The following is a 21340-nucleotide window of genomic DNA, read 5'->3' as shown; positions in this document are numbered from 1 at the left end:
CGGACCTCCGCGGCCACCATGTCCTGATATGGAAGTAAACCAGGTGGCTTTCCTTGAGGGGAAATCCATTCTGTATGATCAGGGTAACGCGCAGTGGCCTTCGTTCCCTAGTCATATGGAAGAAACCTTGGTTTCTGTCCCAAGGGCCAGTGTTGGGAGCGTCCTGTTGCCGGAAATCCGTTTCAACAGACGCCTCCCTCACTGGTTGGGGCACGGCAGGGGGGTTTGAGGTTGCGCCCTCTTTGCAGACTGGCGCATCACATCCTCCTGTGGTCCCAAGGGAAACTGTTGTCCATCAGGGCAATGTATGTCCCGGGGGTCCAAAATCAGGGAGCAGACATCCTGCCGAGGCAGGGGCTGAGGCCCGGGGAGTGGCGACTCCACCCAGAGGTGGTGGAGGCCATATGCAAGAGGTTCGGCCCAGTGGAAGTGGATTATTTGCGTCTCGAGAGACGTCCCACTGTGGTTTTTCCTCACGCATCCAGCCTCGCTGGGGTTGGATGCCATGGTTCAGACGTAGCCGAGGCTGTGTCTGTGCGCATTTCCCCCGATTGCTCTGCTTCCGGGAGTCCTGGAGAGGGTCAGGCGACAGGGGGTCAGTCTACTTCTGGTAGCACCCCGTTGGCCGACTCGAGTTTGGTTCTCGGATATCATAGCTCTGCTAACAGGTCAGCCGTGGGAGATTCCTCTGAGGAGGGATCTCCTATCTCAGGCGGCGGGTACGATATTTTACCCCCGCCCGGAGATTTGGAACCTGTGGGTCTGGCCCCTGAGGGGACCAGGTACCTAGAGGCTGGCCTATCGGCGGAGGTGATAGAGACCTTACTCAGTTCCAGGGCTCCGTCTACGAATGTATTTTCCACTTGGTGCAGGGAGCGTGAGGTGGACCCAGTTAACTGCCCGGTGGCTTCAGTGCTGGAGTTCCTCCAAGATCGCTTCTCTGCAGGGCTTACCCCGTCCACACTCAAGGTGTACGTGGCTGCCATTGCGGCTTTCCACGCTCCTATGGGTGATGGGCCTCTGGGTAGGCACCATCTGGTTGTACAATTCCTCCGTGGGGCTCGGAGGATGAGGCCTGCGGCTCATTCCAGAGTTCCAACCTGGGACCTGGCAGTGGTTCTTGAAGGATTGGCTGAGGCCCCCTTCGAACCATTGGAGTCGGCTGGACCAAAGGACCTGACCCATAAGGTGGCTTTTCTCCTCGCCATTACCTCTCTTAGGAGAGTGGGAGATCTCCAGGCCTTGGCGGTAATGCCGACCTGCCTGGAGTTTGCCCCGGGAGGAGTAAAAGCCATCTTACACCCTAGGCCGGGCTACGTGCCTAAGGTGCCTTCAAGGGTGGGTAGGTCATTGGTCCTGCAGGCATTCCATCCTCCGCCTCACGTGACGGTGGAAGAGGGGAGGCTTCACCTACTCTGCCCGGTTAGGGCGCTCAGAGTTTATTTGGCGAAATCTGCACAGTGGAGGAGATCACAAGAACTGTTGGTGTGTTTTGGCTCACCTAGGAAGGGATTGCCTGCGTCTACCCAGACAATTAGTAACTGGATTGTCCAGGCGATTACCATGGCCTATCAGGTGCGCAGTTTGCCTTCACCTGTGGCTGTGAGGGCTCATTCCACCAGAGGCATGGCCTCTTCGGTGGCCCTTCTTTCTGGGGTCCCCTTGCAAGATATCTGCGAGGCGGCCGGGTGGGCTACCCCACACACTTTCATCAGGTTCTATAGCCTGGATCTCCCTACGACGCCTGGTGCGAGGGTGCTCCAGTCCTAGCTGTGCCCGGTCTCCGGCTTCACACTAGGGCAGGTGCTACCCTTCGGTGTGGCCTAGTGGGTACTCGTTCCCCAAAGCGTCGTTCCGATGCAGTGCGAGTTCCCTCGAAAGGGAACTGCTCGGGTTATGTATATAACCCTTGTTCCCTGAGAAGGGGAACGAGCACTGCATCCCGACGCCACACCTCGGCGCGCCTGGAGCGCATGCTTCAGAGCAATTACTACCGCCATTACGTTCCAGCTCCCCTTTTATACTTCCGGGTATGCCGTCACAATGACGTCATCACGCACGCCAATCGGATTGGCCTAGTTGGCATTCTGGTTTCAGATTCGCTGATGCTAAGGGAGCATTCCCAAAGCGTCGTTCCGATGCAGTGCTCGTTCCCCTTCTCAGGGAACAAGGGTTATATACATAACCCGAGCAGGTTTCTTTAAGGCAGGATTGAAGACCTTACTGTAGGTCTTATTGGCATGTGTGTGTGCATGTGTGTGCTCTCTCCTTCCACATAAGGTTGATTGTGAAACTGAAGAGGCAATCAGTAGCTCTTATCAGAGGATTCAATTCTAAGCAAGCAAACACACACACACACACACACACACACACACACACACACACACATTCCCCCATATGTAAAGAGCATGCAGGCATCAGAACTAAAAGAGATGTTACATTGCTGATTTTACGTCCCGTTATAATGTGCATAAAGCATTGCAACTGAGACCCGGAACCCCCTATGTGATTACCGGTATCTATTTTTGTACCAAAATAAATGTTTAGTTGAATAGTGTAGGTTAACATTGTTAACATTGATGTGAATTTATGTGCAGTATATATTTACAGGTTGCTGCCACCCTAAAGCTGAAAATATACGTTTTTTTTACGCGTACGTGAGCATATGCGCACAGTCGAACGCACAGCCTGGCAAAGTATACTTCTTTTGACTCTTAAGCATACACAGGCGTTTAACGCATGCGCAGTTTTGAGCAATCGCTCGGCATGAGTTACCCATGTAAATACTACGAAAAAAATGAAATGCGCATGCATGTGCAACCTGCACATTATACTCTTCTGATGATGAAATTTGCGTAAAAAGTGAAGTATACTTTGGCCTTAAGTGATATCCTTATTATTTTATTGCCAGATAAATACACCACTTCTTAACTGATTCATTTATGTTATATTCAGTAAGATCCATTACATTGAACAAAAGTCACAATAAAGACTTCATGGTTATCATGGTTCCCACAAAAATGTCACAAAAATGTTTTCAACTTTGAAATACAAAATATTTATTTAGTACCAAATCAGCATATTATATTGCCTTGGTGAGCATAACCAATGTTCAAAAACATTTTACCGACCTCAAATATATATGTAGTTGTATGTATTTATATGAATTTATAATATTTTTTAAATATATAGTGTTAATGTTGTTCTGATATTATTATTGTTGTTAGCTGCTTTGTTATTTTTTCTGATTTTGGGCTGTAGTTGGACATCTGTATAATCAACATGAAATTTTTGTAATTCCCAAGAAAACAACTCTTTTCATTTGATCCAGTCAAATTACAAAAGTAAAAGGGGTTGTTGGAAATGTTGAGTAGCTACATTTTGGAAGTAACTTCCCAAACTGATACAAATATTTCTCTTCCAGTCCATTAGCCATGTTCTTATCAATAGCCGCATTTCCACTATCGGGCCAGAACGAGTGTGCTAGTACGCTTGTGGCAGGGTCAGTTGCATTTCTACCATTCACTTCCAAGACTTGATCTGGCTTTCTCAGGGCCAACGGCCAGGGGTTTGTGACCCGCCGAATACCTTGCTCCAAAGCGGGCCAACTGGGGCTTGAGGAGTGGTCATGCACATCTTAATCAGAGTTTATCTGAGTCAGCATCACTGCTCATTTCCCATGTTATCACACTAGGCTACCAGCTAACCTCGACATTTAAGACATTTAAAAAACAATTCAGCTCAAATGTCACTTTCAGAGACCCAGCGAGTGTTTGAAATTACTTCCAATTTCAATCCTGATCACCATATGAGGCATTGTCATAATAAATACACATATGATTATGGAAAATACCAGAGACTGCTTGAAGAACAAATCATAGATGATTATGATCGTGCTTTTATTTGGTTTCATGTTTCTTCCCTGTGCCTTTGTTGATACCGAACTTCTGCATCCACATATATTTAAAAGGACATAAACCCTGGTTAACTCCTGTGTTCTGTCCATGAGCTAATAAAGCAGATTGCGTAGTTCTGTGGAAAATGAATACAAATGCTCATTCTTTCTAAAGAAATGTGATGTAAACATGATTTTTTTAATCAGTATTTTTAAGCCTTTGGATTTCAAAACCTTGAGTTGTTTTGTGCATTCCTATGATCACAAATAAATGGAAGAAGGCACGACTAAACAAGAATGTGTTCTCTTTTTGATTCAGCATGATCGATGTGCACTCCTGACACGTTAATAAATTACTGTCACTGTAATATTTTTTTTATTGTAAATCATCGGTCAATATCGATGTTGAGTCTTTAAGTAAAGACCAAATGTCATGTTCATTTTGAGATCTAGCTAGTTTTCATTCCGCTATACCTTCCCCATGCTAGTGAAATTGTGTGGTTGTGTGACGTTGTTATATGGAGGTGTGTTAAGGGTGAGTTTTAGGGTAGCGCTGCGGGTCTACTGGCCCGACAGGGAAAACACAGCTTGATTTTGGCCTTGCTGCTCGAGGTTCAAGTCTATTGGCCTTGCCTGGCACGTAGTTAGCCTTGACTCGTACTGGCCAGACAGTGGAAAAGCGGCTAATGGCTCCCAATAGCCCAACAGCTGCCGTTCACACCTCTGCTTATACATCCCATCATTCCCTTTGTTGTGTGTGTGTGTGTGTGTGTGTGTGTGTGTCTGTGTGTGTGTGTGTGTGTGTGTGTGTGTGTGTGTGTGTGTGTGTGTGCGTGCGTGCGTGCGTGCGTGCGTGCGTGCGTGCGTGCGTGCGTGCGTGCGTGCGTGCGTGTGTGTGTGTGTGTGTGCGCGTGCGTGCGTGGAGGAGAGATTAAGGTGGTGACGTGAAGTTTGGGCATGCGGTGAGTCTCTGAGGTTGGAGTCATAAAACTTCCAAGCCAGGCTATTTCAGGCTGCACCCCTGGGGCTCCGAGAGAGATGGAGGGAAAAGGTGAATGCTGTAAAAATAGAATGAAAGACAGAAGGAAAGAAATGAAAAGGATAGGGATTCCTGGGTATCCAAATCCCTATTTTAGTCCTAGTGTCTTTAGACTGTTGATGCTATCATTGAGAAATGCTATCCTTCTCTCTCTCTCTCTCTCTCTCTCTCTCTCTCTCTCTCTCTCGCTTGTCATTGAGGGTTCAGCATACCAATGAGCAAAGGACTGCACCACTGCACTTCTCCTCTGTGGAGTCATGACTCTCTCTCTCATCTCTGCTGTTCACTTCTACCTCAGTCACACTCGCTTCTCATCCTTCTGCTTAAACTCCTTCCTTTCTTCCTTTTAAACAATCATAGAGACTCTTTTTTGCTTTTTTCATTCTCTTTCTTTTTCACTCTTCACTTCTTTTATCATCCCTTTTGTCTCTTCTTTTCAACCTCCTCTTCTTCTCTTCTCATCTTGGCTCATCTCTTTTTATCTCTTATTAATGTATAATTTGTATTTTCTTTCCCCTTTTCTTTCTTTCTTTCTTTCTTTCTTTCTTTCTTTCTTTCTTTCTTTCTTTCTTTCTATGTAGTTCCTCATCTAGTGTATTTTTATTCTTTCTTTTTCTTCCTCTTCTTGCTTTTCCCCCTCATTTCTTGTATCTTCTCGTCTGATGTTTTTAGTTTTCTCATAACTCCCTGTTTCTCTTCTCTGTTCTTATCTTATCATCTTGTTTCTTTTTATCTGGTCTTCTCTTTTCGTTGTGTCCTCTTTTCATCTTTTCAAATTTTTCTATCTCATTTCCTATCTCTCTTCTCATGTCCGTTTTATCTCTATTCTGTTGTCATCCCTTCTCATCTCCTCCCTCGTTTTTCTCTCGTCTAGTCTCTTCTGGTCTCTTCTCTTCAATGAGTTTGATTTCTTCTTTCTAATTCTGATCTTTTCTAATTTCTCTGAACTGCATTTCCCACAATTCCCTCTGAGACGGGGCTCTGATATCACAGAGAGATATCATCAGGCATGCCGTCTATGGCATGTGGGATTGTGAATCTGCAGATTAATTTCATAAGAGCCCAGCAGTGGTGTATGTGAGACGGGCTGGCGTGGTTATTGAATAAAGCACTGAGCTTCTTGTAATGCACCGCAGACATACCACCAGAGTCAGCATTCTGCTGCCCACTGAAAATACACAACAGACACACTTTCCATCCGGCCAACATCCTGTTATATTTTAATTATGATTGTATGCAAATAAGATTATTATATACAGATGTATTCTCACTGCCAGAGGCTGCAGAACTTCTAGATCACAGTTCATATGTGCTGTATCACATGACCGATCAATAACCATGTATATTGCAGTCCTATGTACATTTGAAAAGGGGGGAAAAATTGGTATCAGTACCAATATTGACAGAGCAAATCCAATTATCTCTGGCAAACCATTAAATCAGCAGGAAACTTTCCCTAAACAAAGTGTCCTCAGGCAATGCTGGAAAATGCCCACCACTGCATTCACAGCCAAATGAGGCCAATAGTCTTTAATTATCACAATCTGGAAAACAGATATTCTAGTGTTAATGATCAAACAACTGGCTGAATATGTGAGGAAGTGTGTTTAGACTTTCTGTCCTCAGGGTTGGTGGTGTAACACACAAATATTATAAACAGTCAATCACGCACAAACAAATTCTCAGTAGCATGCGGCGCTAGATATAATAATCACTGAAAAGATAATCATATGGAAAAGATATGGCCAAGAACACTAAATTGAGATGCAAGAACAGCATAGAGACACCGTGCAGCTTTGCATTTGTAAAAAGATGTGATCTGAGATAGTATTCAGAGCTGAACGGCCCTATTTGTCTCTCTATCTCTCTGTCTGTCGTAATTATTCTTTTGTCTCTGAGCCAATTTAATCACTTGGCTATTTTTTTTGTTCTTTTCAAAAAAAATCACAATGTGTCTGTAAGACACCATCTATTGTGTTTTTTTTTTCTTTTCATTTTGGAAGAAGGATTGATGATAAATATATTGTTAATTTTGAACAAAATAGAATTCAGTTGATTTAACATCTTTGAAAGCAGCTCATTCAATCACATTTTAGAGTCAGAACTTCCAATCATTAAATCAAAAGTTCAAATAGGTTCTGTTGAGCTAAACTATTTTGCTTTAGTAATATACCTATAAAGCACTCTTAAATTAAATTGGAAGAGAGACCATCAGCGGGCACTCTGTCATATCTGTCTGAGGTGAGTGCGTGTAGTGTGTGTTGCAGTAGAACACTTCAGGCATTTTCCTTTCATTAACCTGACGGACATTCAGCCGAAAAGCCTTCCGCTGAATATCAAATATCTCTGATCATTTGGCGGCTCTCCCAGCAAGTTCTGACTTCTTGTCTACTGATCAGAGGTTATCACAGTAACTGTGCGTTTTGTGTCTGTGTAAGAGAGAGAAAGTTTTACCTGTATCTTTCTGGTAACTTCGCACAGATGAAGATAATGACATTTATGAGGACGATCGTAATGACAGAAGCATCTCTATAAAAGACTCCTTTGATGATTCTGACGTGACTGAAGTGAGCACAAGCCATCTGATATTTCAGTGGCTCAGAGAATCACAGAGGCTTTTATAGAGTCATGTTTTCAGCTTATTGCTTTCTTTAAGTGTTTCCGTTTGGAAATGGCTTTTTGATAAATACGGAAGCGCAGGTCAAAGCACTCTCAAACACAAACACGCACCGGTAATGGGACTTGAGGGACTGCATGACGCAAGCCATTAGGCTTTTTCTAGGATTTTTACATGCAAGTTTACTCCATTTTGCATTCACATAGATCTCACTTCACATTCATACTGATATCGCCCTACATATTTTCTCATTCAAGAAGCCGTTTAACAACTTTAATGCAATTTAAATAGTCAGTATTGTCATATTAATTTATTTTGGACTTAAATGGTATTTAATATTGGCCAGTTACTAATTTAGACGGTTTGTCTGATTTTCACCAAAATTGGCTCACGTCATCTTTAGAGCTTGATGGCAAAAAGTTATTCAAATCTTTTTGATAAACCAAACTGTTCTCAAATAACTTCCGAACAAATTTGACGAAGAGCATGTCAAAATGGATGCAAGGCTATATCTCCACAAAGCTTTAGTGTATAGACCCTTTTCACAGACTGTGATGACGCGTTTTAACTGTCATCAATATCGTAAATCCTGCAGCGTTTTTTATATTTTTTTAAATGTATGTACATTTATAACACTAATACTTCGTATTTTGTAACTTTTGCATCAAAAAAAAAAAAAAAAAAAAGTTACTGCTGCTGCAAGGGTGTTTCTACAGCGTCTATGGGAGTGATGGTAAAAATTCACATATTTCTCTCTTTTGACTGCCGTTATCAATCACTCTATTTTTCCCCTCTTTATGAAAGTTGTAAAATCACTATTGTGTCGTTTTTCTTTTGCTATTTGAGCAAATGGGTACACAAAAAAAATAGTTAATGTATTCTCTCATTCACAACTACAATAGTTAACCCAACTATGACGACTTCAGCTCTAAGAAACTTAGAAATGTGAAAAGGGTCTATGAAGGCCCTGTCCCAAATGGCACCCTAAACCCTCGCTGTCTTTCTCTGAGTCCGCACTTTCACAACGTAATGCCGCTTTGACTGCAGGGAAGAAGTCCGCTGCGTAACCTGCACCAGTGTACGCACGGCAGAAGTGAGCTTCGAGGGCACATATCGACCGCAAAGGGGGCGCTCGCGAGCACCCTTCTGAGACCTAAAATGACAAACGGGACACCCTGCGGTCTCGTGCACGCAGCGGCGACTGTAAGTCCACAAGACCGATAGTGCACATGAAAGCTGTGTCCCAAAGTGAAGGGGTGTCCAATTGGAGGGGTTTTGCTGTGCAGACCTGGCAACCCTGTCCCTTGGTTCAGCCTTCGTGCACTTCACTTTGGGACACAGTGTATGTGTGCCATTTGGGACAGGGCTTGAGACGAATCTTGGTACATCATCACAAGCATGACCTGAGACTACTTGGAGCGTTTTGGCACAGTGCCACCTACTGGACAGAAGATATTAAGTCAAGTCAAGTCACTTTCATTTTACAGTATTAAAAAAATTGCTATTTTTACTTATAACTCTTCAGCAGTCAAATTATATCAATTTTTTCCATATCAGGCATCAGGCCGAAAACCAAAACTGAAAATGCTTTTAAAAATATATTTATTTATTTTAAATGACCTTTTTTGTATAATTGTAGTCATATTAGACTTAATTTTAATGATACTAAAATAAAAAAAATGCAAGCCAATAATATAAAATATCCACACTTTTATTGAAATTAACACTCTAAAATGTAACTATTAAATATCCATATATTATTCTTTATTAAGATTTATGCATCAGAATCAGATGTAAAAGATTTATTTTTTGACCAATTATTCAAATGATGTATTATTATCAGAGCGATTATGTAAGCAGAGCTTAGCGGAAAACAGATCAGTGAACGAGAGGGTAGCACTATTTTTCCATGCAGCATTGCCTAGCACGGCTATACCACACCATGTTACAGCAAAGTAGAGCTTGATGTCGGTGCGTTATTTGAGCGGACTTTGCTTTTCCGATGAGCGTGAGTGGAGCACACATGCATAGAGCAGAATATTGAGCAAAGCATTACATCGCGCCGTGATAGCGGCCAAAGCGAGAGTAAAACCTGAGCACTGAACACTGAGGGGCAGGGCAGGGGGGCATATATTTTCAGCTCATATTTTCGTCTGTTCTTCTATTTAAAAAAAAATTATGAACTAATCAGCCAAACGTCCTGTCTGCCATTATGATTTTCTTTGAAAACTTTTTCAGTTCCTCCCAGACTTTTGGGCCAATTTCCACCAAATTCAATTCAAATCATCTTAAGACCATGCCAGCATACAGTTATTAAAAGCTTTTTGATAGGCCACACCATTCTCATTTAATGCACTGATGAATTTGATGGCATGATGCCAAACCGATTCTGACACTGTATCTCTGCAAAGCTTAGGCATAGTCACACCAACTTTGTATGTTTAATTGTTTCCTCACACTGACCACACCACCACAATTTGGTAAAACTAATGGTCAAATGACATAAGCAATTAAATCACAAGTGATTGAGTTTATGAATAAAAGGAGATATTTAACTGGACTAAAATCATACATCTTCAGACTAAAATCTTACAAAAATAATGACTCATTGTTGTAGTTGGTCTGATGCTCCCAGCCATACTTGCATAACTCATTGTGCCTTTTTTGTGCTTGGCCCCATTAATTGCTGCTTGCAGCTATGTTTTTTAATTAAAATTGTTTGATTATCATCACAATTTCATCTTATTTTTGATTAAATCAAATTACCATTTGTTTATTTATTTATGTCACTTAAATATCACATTTACACATTTACATGACTTTGAGTGACTGTAGACTGTAAATTTAGAGCTGCGGCTATCATTCTATTTATAGAGCGAGAGAGAGAGCGCAGAATTGAACCCAGTTGATTAGCATGTGATTGACGTACATCTTAAGTCAACCGACGGTTCTTTCGCACAGATTAAAGTTTATTACATATCAAGTTAATAAGATGGTTAACAGATCGGAACATGCACACATGCTATCGTAGACTGACACACACTCTTAATGCAGGAGCAGGCGACTGTGATCATTTCACTGGTAGTAGAAGAGGGCTTGACATCTACTTCATACTAATACTCAAGCTGGCACAGACACATACATAGACACACACACACACACACACACACACATTTGTGTGTGTGCATAATTCTGTAATATAATTGTAACAAATTACATTTTAAAAAGTAATCAACATAAATTCAAGGCAGTGCAAAAAATACCGTTATCCTCTGGAACAATGGTCCTTCTGTCAAGAGCTTGCCGTGGCAGTTTGCCTCAGTCGGCTGCCGGTTGATGGTCAGGGACTGTCACTGAGAGCTTGGCGAGTGTTTCTCCCATGATGCCATTTGCCAGTATGTGTGAGGGCCTGTTTCCAATATGCCAAGCATGTCCGGGCATGCGGGTTAGAGAGGTCCAGCGAGCCCACTCCTGGTACTTTGTATACACACTTGTGCGAGTCCGTTGAGTGATTCGTTATGTAAGACACGCGTGGACCTAATAAAAGGTCTAACAGACATGCTGTTTTTTCTAGTCATTGTGGTTTAAAGAGGATGAGTTGATCCTTCAGGATGTGTCAAAGGGATTGCACAGATGTCACTTATGCTTAAATATATTTTATATATTTGAATATATCTCAGTATATTTGTGGTATTTCTTTTTTGTAATGGGACGACAGTTTCGTTTTATGTGACAATTTTTGTCTTCCCTCTAGGGCTTAAAATTTTACTGAAAGGCTGGGTTAGAAATTACAAATCCATCATTTTTGCATCATGCAATATTGTGTTTATAAATATGACAACTATAATATAATTTGTAATTTCTGCTATTAATAAAGATATATATAGATAGATAGATAGATAGATAGATAGATAGATAGATAGATAGATAGATAGATAGATAGATAGATAGATAGATAGATAGATAGATAGATAGATAGATAGATAGATAGATAGATAGATAGATAGATAGATAGATAGATAGATAGATGGATAGATGTGCATATCCATATGTTAATGTACTTATAGTTCTGATATTATAATGGTGACATGTTCTGAGTTCAGCTTTACATTTCATGTTCATATCTTCTTATGTGAAGGATCTGACTTCTTCCCCAAACTTACTGTTCTGTGTTACTAGAGTCAGTTGCTTCTACCCACATCCAGCAAATATTACATTTTCTGTGAGCCCCCATATTTAGAAATATTTTCATGCAGTATGACCAATTTTTCCATCTAATATCCATAAAATCCTGTTTTCCATGAAATGTCCCCTCTACGCAATTCATATAGTTCACAAACAGTCATTACACTGAGATTTCTCTGGACTCAAATATCAAAAACATTAAAATAAGAAGCATCACTGATGAGATGTGCATCTCTTCTCCTGAATTTGTTACATGACGAACCTCATTTGCACAAGTGTGTAATTGTTGCATATGCAGCAGAGGCATCCATTTGTTTGTATCTGGAAGCTGGAGGCTGTGTGTGTGTGTGTGTGTGTGTGTGTGTGTGTGTGTGTGTGTGTGTGTGTGTGTGTGTGTGTGTGTGTGTGTGTGTGTGTGTGTGTGTGTGTGTGTGTGTGTGTGTGTGTGTGTGTGTGTGTGTGTGTGTGCCTGTAACCTCAGTCAGTAGCACTGAGGTGATAATATTCTAATGGCTGTGCTTCCGGCTTGATCAACACTAAAAACCACTCACAGAATTTAAAATCTCCTGATTAAAAATACAGTATAATTGTTTGGATTTAGATGAATAGGTTTTGAGTCTTGCTCAGTAGAAAACTGTTTTTGTTTATGTGAAGAATGGTGTGTCAATGAAAGGTGTATATAGATCAATTGATCTTTCACCATGCCCCACCTTAAAAATGTAACTGACAAATCGTTCCTTGGCTACTGTTGCCATCTGTCATTTTTGCATATAGAAATAGGTGTTTTCCTAATGAGGATCTATTTCAGTTTTAAACACAACTGTACTGAAATGATCAGTCTAATGTTTGCACAGTGGTATTAGTGATATTGTATATAGCTTAGTGAAGGGTCAATTGGCCTTGTAGACCATCAAGCAGCACTTTCATCATAGATTAAACTAGAAGAGCAGGGGGAACAAGTACTTCACTAAAGCCCCGTTTCCACCGAAATTACCCAGAACAATTTGTACCTGGAACTTTTTTTACAGGAACTTTTTTCCCCCAGACCTGCTACTGTCTGCGTTTCCACTGCGGTCTAAAGTACCGTAAAGATTAGGCAAATTAGTCCAGAGACGTGGGACTGCGCGCAACTTATCCTCCCAGTCAGCGACGGACAATAATCATTTTTGTGCGATACTGTCCGCAACAATAACAAGTATGGAGGAGATGCTTGCAGCGCTGCTTTTGCTAGTTATGTATTGGTTTACTAAAGATGTAATTAACAAAACGGCGGAAAAGAGACGAGCACTGATACTAAAGCGTATTCTGAAAGCTCGTAAAGCTAGATTTAAAATAAGACAACGTATGTTATTATCAGCTATTACGGACATTGACCGTGCGATTGCTGAGACGCGCGACCATTGGACAGAAAGAGCAAGACTGATATTTACTGAATGCAGAACGAACCTCGCAAGACTTTTAAAAATGCTGCATGAGCTCAACCAATCAGCATGTTCAGTGCCCAAGTCCCACCCCTGAGAGTTCCTGAACTTTGAAAAAGTACTACCTCGCGAGCAGGGCCATTTGGAGGGGGAAATATTTACCCGGAACTTCATTTAGACCCTGGTTCCTGCGGTCGAAACACACGAGTACCACCCCAAAGTCCCTAGTTCCTGGGGAAAGTTCCTGCAGTGGAAACGCGGCTTAAGAGGCTGAAAGACACACTGAAAAAAACTAGTGGTTTTCATTTGCATTATATGCCATCTCCAGTTAAAGGAATAGTTCACCCAAAAATGTAAATTATCCCGTGATTTCACTCAAGCCATCCTAGGTGTAGGCTATATCACTGTCCTCTTTGAAGTCCAAAAAATGCATCCATCCATCATAAAAGCAATCCATAAAAGGTTAGTAAAGGCCTTCTGAAGCAAAGTGATGGGTTTTTGTAAGAAAAATATCCATATTTAAATCTTTATAAACTAAAATAACCAGCTTCCAGCAGCACACTGCCTATGCAAGTCGACTTGCGCCAAAAGAGTAACGCAATGTATCACGTAGGATGTAGGAGTGGCGTAAGCTTTGACGCCTCTCGCGGTTCGAACTAATTGGGCTGTGCAACAAACTGAAGCTCCTCCTACATTTCTCTTTTAAAATTCTAGTTTTAGACTTCTAATTTGTGACCGGTGTTTTGTTTTGCTCTATTCTCTGCACGTCCGCGTTTGTCAATACATCATGCGTCAGGTCAGGGGTTACTCATTCGTAAATCGATGCGTACGACCGTCTGTCGGAAGCCAGTTATTTTAGTTTATAAGATTTTAAATATGGATATTTTTCTTACACAGATGCATCGCTTCGCTTCAGAAGGCCTTTATTAACCCCCTGGAGCTGTGTGGAGCACTTTTATGATGGATGGATGCACTTTTTTGGGCTTCAAAATTTCGACCTCCATTTATTGCTATTATAAAGCTTGGATTAGCCAGGACATTTTTTAATATAACTCCGATTGTATTCTTCTGGAAGAAGAATGTCTTATACACCTAGGATGGCTTGAGGGCGAGTAAATGATGGGGTAATTTTCATTTTTGGGTGTACTATCCCTTTAAAGATCTACTTCAGCCTGAATTAAACCCTATAGGTGTGTACACAGAATACACAGCACACGCTCACATTGTTGTTATTGATTTATGGAATTCATAAAGAGTACCACAAAATTGGCCACCTGCCCTTTTTGCACACCTTGCTCTTTTGATAAACACACACTCATACACCCAATGCTTTTAAACTACAGTATCCTAGCAACTACAATGCTGAAGGACTTGATACATGTGATTGTATATGTTTTTAGTTTGTCTGGTGTGGTCACCACATGTAATGCATTGTGTTACTTGAGTTAGTGTACAATATCACAGGATGAATCAGTTTCCTGTTGAACAGAATGTTCTACTCTTACTCTGTTTCAACTGGTCATTCAGCTCACGTCACAGAATATTTCATCTATCTGTTCTCCCTCTTCAAGCTCATTTTGGAAAAGGAAAAAGATCTTTGAATGCGTGCTGAGATCGCATTCATACGCGCACACACACACACCACACATCTGAATGGGAATTTGTCATAGACTTCTATTGATTTTATATAATGTAACTTAATTAAACTATACCCATCAATTCAAACTTTTTGCATTTTCAGAAAAAAAAGTGTTTGCTTTATATATCATTGGTTTTCCAATTGATGGAAATTCTTTCAGTGATCAATTAGATTAACCTAACCTCAAAAGAAAATATATTTTTTATTTAGTTTATTTAATTGTATCTTATTTTATTTTATTTATTTCATGCAGGTATTATGATCCAGGATGTTAGCTGACTTCCCTGGGGATTTATGTCTAATCAACAATCATATGATTTGTGTTCATGAGATGACAATTAATGTCTCTTTGTCTCTCTTTCTCTCTCTGTCTCTCTCAGTGTTAAGTATAGGAGAAGGGGGTTTCTGGGAGGGCACTGTAAAAGGAAGAACTGGTTGGTTTCCTGCAGACTGCGTGGAGGAGGTACAGATGAGACAGTTTGATCCTCGACTTGGTAAGTGATGCACAAATACACATTTACATACAACTAGGGCTGGACAATATATGAAATATTTATTATATATTATATTCTGTTGGCAATATACAATTAACCGACACTATTGTAGTGTGATGATTTTAACATGTTTGTGGCCTTTATAACTGTGCCAGTGTACCAGTTTTGCATCCGCACCTTGTTTAATTGATTTCTGTGAATTGTCCATTCCATCGAATCAGCTTAAAATACGATGTTCCATTGCTTTAAAGTGCCCCCATTATGCTTTTTCGATTATTACATTTCATGCAATGTATAATTTAGCTGTCTGTGAATGTTAACAATCTGCAAAGTTGTGAAGCCGAAAGTGCACGATAAATAAAGAAATGACTCTGAACATAAACGAGTCGTCAAGAATTCAAATGCCACTTCCGTTATGGCTACACGTCACTGGGTAACACATTTGGCTAATGTCTGCCTATGTTCTATATTGTCCGCTTGCGAACAACTTGACCTGCCCTTCAACGCTATAGCTAGCTGCTGGTTCCATGTTGTGTACATGTAGGGTGATTTCAGGGTGATTGGGACACTTTTCGCCATTGAGATGACTTGGAAAATGTGTCCCAATCACCCTGAATTCACCCTATATACTTTCTACCGGTGCTCAAAATGCATAGTTTTGTGTTTATATCTCAGGCATTACATGCTTAGGATGTTTGAGTGTAGGGTACAGGGAGACTTCAGATATAAAAATGGTTCCTTGTTAGGCAATATTTTCTCATTAAAGTCATATCATTTCCTATTAATTCAATAGAATGTGTGAGCTTACTTTGGAAAACCAATATGGCGGCACGGTGGCTTCCCTTTTATGACGTCATGAGCAGTTATCCAGTTCTTCCAATGTTTCATCATCGGACTCGCGCTCTAGTAAAATCAACCCCATCGTTACTGTCTTTGCTGTGTGTACAATCACTGAGCTTTAGGAAGCTTCTGGAGCTGAAATTCTGTTATGGTAATAGGCGTTAGACCAAGTTGGTAGACCAATCACAACAGACTGGGTCATCTGACCAATCAGAGCAGAGCAGGCTCGTGGAAAGGAGAGATTTAATTGTCGTTTGATAATCATTGGCTATGTTTACATGCACAACTTTTGTTTCAATCGGACTGAATTAATTCCGATTGATAAATCTGAATGTAGTGTTTACATGAACGTAAAACAAAGTGATCGGGTTAATGTGCGCGTTTATGTCACAAGCTTCAAATCAAAATTGATTTTTTTTTTACATGCGCACACTACACAAATATGCAAAGTTTCCCGCTATTTACCCATAATAATTAGTTTTATTTGTTTTAAACAGCAGACTTAATATTTATCCATTTCTGGTCATAGTTTGGAGACAATGAGCATATATACACAATTTTTGGTTTTCAATCCGATCAAGTGTTTAAATGTTCTCTCGATCAGATTAGAAAAGGAATAAACCACCCCTTTCAATCCGATTGAAATTTCATTGGGATCGAGCTCAATTACCTCATAAGGTGTTTACATGAGGGCTTTTCAGTCCGATTGAGCCGTCAATCCGATTACTAATGGGTTATTTGGTTGCATGTATGTGGTGGTGTGCAATGGATATTATGAGAAAATGAAAGTGTTTTCATTTTCAGACCTCTAAAGTAAAATTAGGAACTTTTAAAATAGCATAACAGGGGCACTTTAAAATGATTGTTTTACTGCATCTATTGTAGTTGCTCCAAAAATGTTGAATCTAATTGGCTAGATGTCAAAATTATGGTTCCATCACCCTTTTAAAATGTGTACAGATGCTTCTGCAGACATTCAGCAGACGCTTACAGGCTGTTGCATTCAAGCTATTTTTCTAAAATATTGTCAAAAGAAAAAAAAAATTATTAAGATATTTTTTACATTGTCTAGCTTTACATACAACTCTAGAATGTCTAAATGCCCACAGCATTGTCTCACATAAATGATTTTCAACACTGCAGTATTTCTGTAGATGAAAACTCAAACAAATGTGTTCAGATCCACACACATACACTTCTCTCCCTGTGCTTTACTCTGCTCTCTCTCTCTCTCTCTCTCTCTCTCTCTCTCTCTCTCTCTCTCTCTCTCTCTCTCTCTCATAAATGCTGGTTTTGGAGGTGTTTGTCATTTTTAGGGCTGTGTATTGCGATCAGGCAGGCAGGCCGTTGTCTGTACTAAACATCACATTTAAATGCATTGTGAGAGTGTGAGAAAGAGAGATGAAAAATTCCCACACACCTTTTCCGACGACAAGCATGGCTCGTGTCCAATAATTCAAACACGCACACATAGAGAAACGGGTTAAAGGGGAGCTCAGAGTGATGTCTTGCCTGCATCCTTTGGGGGCCTTCTATAAATGAAAGATCTAATGATGCCAAGAAACCACCGGCAAGCCCCTATAGATGCACCAGAGTTTCCCCATCAGCTGGAATATGTTTTATTGAAGAATCTTTTACCACAAGTTGGTTTCTGTTCTGATATTCTGAAGCAAGGAGCAAGGGTTTGTTTAGGGTTACCATTTAAAGCACAGATTTAAAACCACGGACCTGTTGTTTTGGTGAATGTTAGCTTGCCAGCCTAATACGGAAAAGAAAAGTGGAAATGCAGATGTGGGATTTCAATCACATCTCGAGACGTCAGCCATCTTTAAAACAGATTTGTAAAATGGTGCTGTAATACATATGCCTAGTTTTGAAAGCTGCTTGGTGCATTGGTTGATGTACAGGATATGATGATCACATTCAGTTGAGCGGCTTTGAGTGTCCATGTTATGTTTGATGGTGACACAATATATTATGACTTGTATATATTTATGTGCATACTCAAAAGTTTGGTGTCAGTACGTTTTTTTTTTTTTTAAGAATGTAATACGTTTATTGACTAAGGATGAAAAGTGACTGTAAAGACATTTATTATGTTTTAGAAGATTTCTATTTATTTATTTGATTTGAAAAATGTATCACTTTGCTTAAAATATTAAACAGCATAACTGTTTTTAATATTGATAATAATAAATGTTTCTTGAGTATCAAATCATCATTAGAATGATTTCTGAAGGATCATGTGACACTGAAGACTGGAGTGATAATACTGAAAATTCAGCTTTGCCATCACAAAGATCCATTACATTTTAAAATATATTAAAATAGAAAACTGTTATTTTAAATTGTAATAATATTTCACAATATTACAGTTTTACCTGATGTTTTATTTTATTTCTGACCAAATACTTTTTTCAAAAACATAAAAAAATGTACCTGCCCCAAATGGTAGTGAACATGCTAAAAGCTTTGATGAGTTTCTTTATGTGTGTGTGAGTGAGAGTCTTAACGCTAATAGTTTTTCTCCTCTCATTTCCTTTAGTTTCATTAGAAAAGAACATTGACTCTCCTGAGAACAAAGAATGTTACAACCAGTAAGATCCCTTGAGACCACACTTAATTTGTAATTGGTCTTATTCTTCCCATTAGAGTAAAATTAACAGTTTTTCTCCTTTTTGCTTCAGATCATGTGTATTCACACACACACACACACACATTTGCAGACTCAATGCCAACATTGCATTTTCCAATTTATTACATCTTTCTAATGGATGAAGCACTGTTTGTTTTTGCCTTCTTCATCCGCATTTATGGGCATCTGTGTGCACATATATGTGTGCAAAATATATGCGATAATTTCAGAAAATAGTAACTCTGAAATAGCTATAACTCTAGTAATTTCAGAAAGCACAGGTCAGGTGTACATATATTATACCCAATGGGGATTTTTAGAGAAATTTAAACAGTAAAATCATTACAAAATGAAATAGGAGAAATGTAAATACAAAATATAAAACCATTGGGCTAACAAATTTAGCCTCAATAAAAATGTGACAGCTTGCACCAACCTGACATTTTAAAAGAAATACCCTTATCTTGAGATCATTCTCATTATATAGACCGAGCAGACATAACATTATGAGGTGAAGGTGAAGTGAATAACACTGATTATCTCTTCATCACGGCACCTGTTAGTGGGTGGGATATATTAGGCAGCAAGTGAACATTTTGTCCTCAAAGTTGATGTGTTAGAAGCAGGAAAAATGGGCAAGCGTAAGGATTTTAGTGAGTTTGACAAGAGACAAATTGTGATGGCTAGACGACTGGGTCAGAGCATCTCCAAAACTGCAGCTCTTGTGGGGTGTTCCCGGTCTGCAGTGGTCAGTATCTATCAAAAGTGGTCCAAGGAAGGAACAGTGGTGAACCAGCATCAGGGTCATGGGCGGCCAAGGCTCATTAATGCATGCGGGGAGCAAAGGCTGGCCCTTGTGGTCCGAACAAATAGACTGTACAGCTACTGTAGCTCAAATTGCTCAAGAAGTTAATGCTGGTTCTGATAGAAAGGTGTCAGAATAGACAGTGCATCACAGCTTGTTGCGTATGGGGCTGCATAGCCACAGACCAGTTAGGGTGCCCATGCTGACCCCTGTCCACTGCTGAAAGCACCAACAATGGGCATGTGAGCATCAGAACTAGACCATGGAGCAAGGGAAGAAGGTGGCCTGGTCCAATGAATCACGTCTTCTTTTACATCACGTGGATGGCCGGGTGCATGTGCATGGCTTACCTGGGGAACACATGGCACCAGGATGCACTATGGGAAGAAGGCAAGCCGGCGGAGGCAGTCTGATGCTTTGGGAAATGTTCTGCTGGGAAATCTTGGGTCCTGCCATCCATGTGGATGTTACTTTGACAGGTATCACCTACCTAAGCATTGTTGCAAACCATGTACATCCTTTCATAGAAACGGTATTCCATGGTGGCTGTGGCCTCTTTCAGCAGGATAATGCACGCTGCCACAAAGCAAAAATGGTTCAGGAATGGTTTGAGGAGCACAACAATGAGTTGGAGGTGTTTACTTGACCTCCAAATTCCCCAGATCTCAATCCATTCGAGCATCTGTGGGATGTGCCGAACAAACAAGTCCAATCCATGGAGGCCCCACCTCGCAAATTACAGGACTTTAAGGATCTGCTGCTAACATCTTGGTGCCAGACACAGCACACCTTCAGGGGTCTAGTGGAGTCCATGCCTCGAGGGGTCAAGGCTGTTTTTGGCTGCAAAAAGGGGGCCGATACAAAATTAGGTCATAATGTTATGCCTGATCGGTGTAGTTGACTTGTCTGAATGGCAATATGGTTTTATTTTGTTCACTTTTTAGCCGACTCTGAGTGTCCCTGAGTAAAGATGACGGATCGTGAAAATCACATATTTGACGTATTTGAATTCCGGCATGTCCTGTGCCAGATCAGCAACTGAAAGGTTCACTCTCTGCAGGTATATCTTTGAGTGGAGCATGGCGTTAGCAACACCATTGTCATGGGAAATGCGTTCAATTCCCAGGGAAATCAAGAACTGATGAAATGTAAATGTTTACCTTGAATGCAATTGAAGTCGCTTTGATAAAAGCTTCTGCCAGGTGCATTAATGTAAATGTAGGAGCCTTTGTTCTGTTTTCAGCACCAGCTGTGGTGGACAGCTCCTGCATGTCAAGAAAACACACAGAAACTGTAGACTAGTTCAGAACTGCAGTGCTTTGCTGTATGACAGATGCACTGTGAAATGCGTGTGCGTCTACATCTCCACAATCATTAATCTCTAGTATCTCTGCTCTAAAGCTGGTAACACTAGGCGGTCTGTAATAGGATTGCATAATGCTGCATATGAGAGGGAGAGAGAGTGTGTGTTGCTGTGTCATTGTCCAGACACTCGTCACAAGCTATCGGTCAATTAAACAATGTGTGAAGACAGACCTGTCATCTGTCCATCTCTATCAAGACCCGGAAGAGCGAAAATGAGCATGTGTGTGTGTGCGTGTGTGTGTGTGTGTGTGTGTGTGTGTGTGTGTGTGTGTGTCTTTTGTGTTAGTGTTTATCCAGCAATAACAGATGAAAGCACTTTGACAGTAGAGGCAATATGTTTCGCCTCACTGAAGCGATGAAGACAACCCTGTGTACAATTAACTTAACCCAACAAATCCCTTTATG

The 21340-nt window shown here is 40.7% G+C and overlaps 1 protein-coding gene across 1 annotated transcript in view; it reads left to right on the top strand.

Moving 5' to 3' along the window:
- Positions 1-21340, top strand: part of shank3a (SH3 and multiple ankyrin repeat domains 3a) — a gene marked incomplete at both ends in the record, with an annotated part of 329579 nt that overhangs the window by 237319 nt on the left and 70920 nt on the right. Inside the window, one exon of the mRNA XM_079825457.1 lies at positions 15177-15290. Coding sequence (XP_079681583.1) covers positions 15177-15290 — 114 coding nt within the window. The remainder of the gene's footprint in view (positions 1-15176; positions 15291-21340) is intronic.

Source organism: Gobio gobio (assembly GCF_949357685.1).
Source record: "Gobio gobio genome assembly, chromosome: 9".
Taxonomy (NCBI): Eukaryota; Metazoa; Chordata; class Actinopteri; order Cypriniformes; family Gobionidae; genus Gobio; species Gobio gobio.
The sequence above is the reverse complement of the archived record's forward strand: the minus strand, read 5'-3'. Positions and strand labels throughout refer to the sequence as shown.